General features: G+C 66.7%; 1 protein-coding gene across 1 annotated transcript in view; it reads right to left on the minus strand.

The window, feature by feature from the left end:
• The window catches only part of BOP1 (block of proliferation 1), a 21,427-nt gene that overhangs the window by 1,149 nt on the left and 17,072 nt on the right, over positions 1-3,206 (minus strand). The window contains exons 4-12 of the mRNA XM_014538697.1: positions 1,688-1,842; positions 1,498-1,615; positions 1,323-1,424; positions 1,042-1,254; positions 809-970; positions 649-729; positions 512-581; positions 300-432; positions 37-217 (exon numbers count right to left, since the gene is read on the minus strand). Of these exons, the coding sequence (XP_014394183.1) occupies positions 37-217; positions 300-432; positions 512-581; positions 649-729; positions 809-970; positions 1,042-1,254; positions 1,323-1,424; positions 1,498-1,615; positions 1,688-1,842 (1,215 nt within the window). The remainder of the gene's footprint in view (positions 1-36; positions 218-299; positions 433-511; positions 582-648; positions 730-808; positions 971-1,041; positions 1,255-1,322; positions 1,425-1,497; positions 1,616-1,687; positions 1,843-3,206) is intronic.

The raw sequence follows: 3,206 nt of genomic DNA on the forward strand, positions 1-3,206 counted from the left end.
CACACCCCACGCCCCTCACCCTCCCATGCCCCACACCTTGCCGTGGCAGATGCGCAGCCTCAAGCCCCCCTGGCGCTCCTCCTCTGAGGCTTCCAGCCAGCGGGCGGGCTGCAGGGCAGGCTCCTCAGGTGGGGTGAAGGTGCCCAGCAGCTGGTCCGTGCTGCCCACTACCAGCCGGTCCCCCAGGGCTGGGTTCAACAGCAGCACCGCGTCCTCCCTGCAGGCAGAGCCGAGCGCGGCCACTCAGACAGGCAGCCCCTGCTGCCCGCCCCCTTTCCCCCACCCAGCCTCGCACTTACACAGCCACGGCCACCAGGCAGATGGTGGGGTTGGGGTTCCACGACACACTCTTCACCACGCCCCCCACGGGCACAGTCCTCATGCAGCGGGCAGTAGCTACCTCCCAGAGCCGCACGGAGCCATCATCTGAGCCTGGACACAGCAGATAGGCCCTCAGCGCCCACCCTCCCAACCAGGCCCCCATGTTGGGGTTCCCCCACTTTAGGCCCACCTGAAGCCAGCCACTGGCCCCCCGGGGAGACACTCAGGCAGCGGACGAGGTCGCTGTGGCCCCTGTAGACCTGCAGAGAAGGGGCAGTGAGGACATGGACAGCTCCCAGCAGTGTGCTCCCCCCGCCCCCTGCTTACCAGGGCCTGGCATGTGGGGAAAGGCTGCAGGTCCCGTGGGCGAGGCAGTTTGGGGATGAGGTCTTCAGGGTCCACATTCACCTGAGGCAGGAAAGCACGCGGTCATCTTGTGCCCCTCCCTCCCCAGACGCCCCCACCCAAGAATCCCGCCTCCGTGTACCCTCATCTTGCGCTGCCGCGGGCACAGATAGAGATCCAGGCAGCGCTCAAAGCGCTCATGGATGAAGCGGCCGTAGGCGGGCACGGCCCGAAGGCTTGGGAACTTGCGTGGCAGGAAGTTGAGCTTCCGCTCACTGGGCTCCTGCTGCTCCCAGGCCAGGCTCTGTGGACACAGAGAGGGGGGTGAGCTGGGGCCAGGGCCCGGGACACAAACCCCACCTGAGCCAGACCCACCTCCTCCTCGCTGGGCAGGTACTCGGGGGGCGGGTTGTAGGACTCAGCGTGGCCCGGCAGGGCCAGCTTGGGCGCCGGCACATGCATCTTGTGACGTCCCAGCACGGCATTGGGGTCCTCCTGAGCCCACAGGTCATAGAAGCTGGGGGTAGGGTCACGGGGCCGGCGAGGCTGGATCCAGCCCATCTTGATAGCGTGCACCATGCGAGACACCTGCAGACAGATGTGGTCAGGGCAGGGCAGGGCAGGCAGTGTGGCCGCACCTGGAGGAGGGCACCCACCTTTTCCTTCTCCACCAGGGACGGGATGAAGCTGCGCTTGTCGGCGGGGCGGTTGGTCACAGGGTGGATCATGAGGTCCCCACTGAAGAAGTCCACGGCCGGCTGGGGAGACGAGCACAGGCTGTGGCCAGGTCCCTGCAGTGCCCCGACCCCAGGGCCAGCCACAGCCACCTACCTCATACGGGTCAAAGCTCGCATCCCCAAACTGGCCCCTCTGCAGCCGCCGTACCAGGGCCACCTGCTCATCTGTCAGCCGCACGTCGTGCCCCGTCATCCGGTCCTGCACTGTGCGCCTGGGGGACCGCCCATCAGAGCCCAGCTCCCAGCCCCCATCCCTCACCCGCCATCCTGCCCCCCAGGCTCACCAGTAATCAGGGTCATCCATCTTGTCCAGAAACTGGTCCAGCTCATCGCGGGTTCGCACTGGCTTATAGATGCGCCTGCCATCCAGGTCATAGCCCACGTGTGGGAAGTCATCGTACCACTGCAGGGGCACGTTGCCCACCGTGTTCCGCACGTCCTAGGGCAGCAGGCAGCAGGTCAGCACTGCAAAGCCATCGTGCCGCCACCCCCCCCTTTTCAAGCCCCTCAGAGACAGGCGGGGGGGGGGGAAGGGCGAGAACCAGGGGACAGGCCTCAAGGCAGGACCAGGCACCCCGACACGTGCCTGCCCTGGGGCGTGACGTGGCACAGGGGCCAGGCTGCCCCCCTTCAGCCCAGAGGCTCCGGAGCTGCACCTCACATTTTCCACTGAAGTGGTGCCGACCCTGAGCCCCCCCCGGATTCCCTGGCCAAGGCTCTGGAGCCACAGACAAGGGTGAGCTCATCGCGTGGGCTCCCTCCCCTGGCAGGGCCTTAAGCAAAAATGGGCAGCCACAGGCAGGGAAGACCCCGCCAACACCTCCAAGGGGAGGCAGAGGCCACTGCATGCTGCCTACAGGCATGCGAAGACCCCCCAGCTACCCCCATCCTGTCCGCCACCCCCTATGGGCAGAGCAGCCGCATTCCTGGACACACATTCCTGGTCGAGGCCCCTGCCAGCCACCACCCTCCCTCCACCCAGCACCGAGACTGCTGCCCAGGCGCCGCTTCCTGCAACAGTAGCCACAGGGGGAGGGGCCCGCAGGAGAGTGAGCCCAGCTGGGAGCCCAGGCCCTTGCGGGACAGAACCCTCTGCACCTGCCCACCGGCCTTAGCACTCCTCCCAGCACGGGCACCGTGTGCCCGCTCAGTGCCAGGACCCCCTTCCTTCTCTGCACAGGGTGGGGCCTCCAGTGCACGGCCATTTCTGAACTGGACAGACCCCCGGGGGGGGGGGCGATCCAGGGGCAGGGGGTGTGGAGGGGCATTCGGAGGCTTCTCCAGAGAAGAGGCATGAGCCAGGAAACGGGGGGTGGTTTCCAGGCAGAGGACACAACTTGTGCCAGACCTGGAGGGTACAGCTGATGCCAGGTGGGGGCAGGTGCAGAGGAGGCTATGTGCCACCAGGGGACCCCACGTGTAAATGTTAGGGGGCGTTGCAGGAACTGGGGCTGAACTGTAGCTCCTCAATAATCCTCTGTGGCCCCCCCCACCCCCCGCACTCCTGGCACAAAAGGCCCAAGTGTACATGGGAGGGAGAGACAGACAGGGTGTGGCCAGGCGCCGGGGCCAGGGCAGCTGGGTTAACTTGGTCATGCCAGAGAAAAAAGCTGGGGTCGTGGGTCCCCTTTGACCCTCCAGCCCGGCTGAGGGGGAGCGAGGGGGCTGCACAGCACAGCCCCAGATCCACCCAGAAGGGGGCTCCCACTTTCCCGCATCCCCCGGAGGCAGCAAGATGCTCCCGGCCACGCCAGTGCCCCTTCAGCGCGGCGCCGGGAGGCAAAGGGACGCAGGGCCCCAGCT

This window comes from Myotis brandtii, unplaced genomic scaffold (genome assembly GCF_000412655.1).
Source record: "Myotis brandtii unplaced genomic scaffold, ASM41265v1 scaffold1956, whole genome shotgun sequence".
Classification (NCBI taxonomy): domain Eukaryota; kingdom Metazoa; phylum Chordata; class Mammalia; order Chiroptera; family Vespertilionidae; genus Myotis; species Myotis brandtii.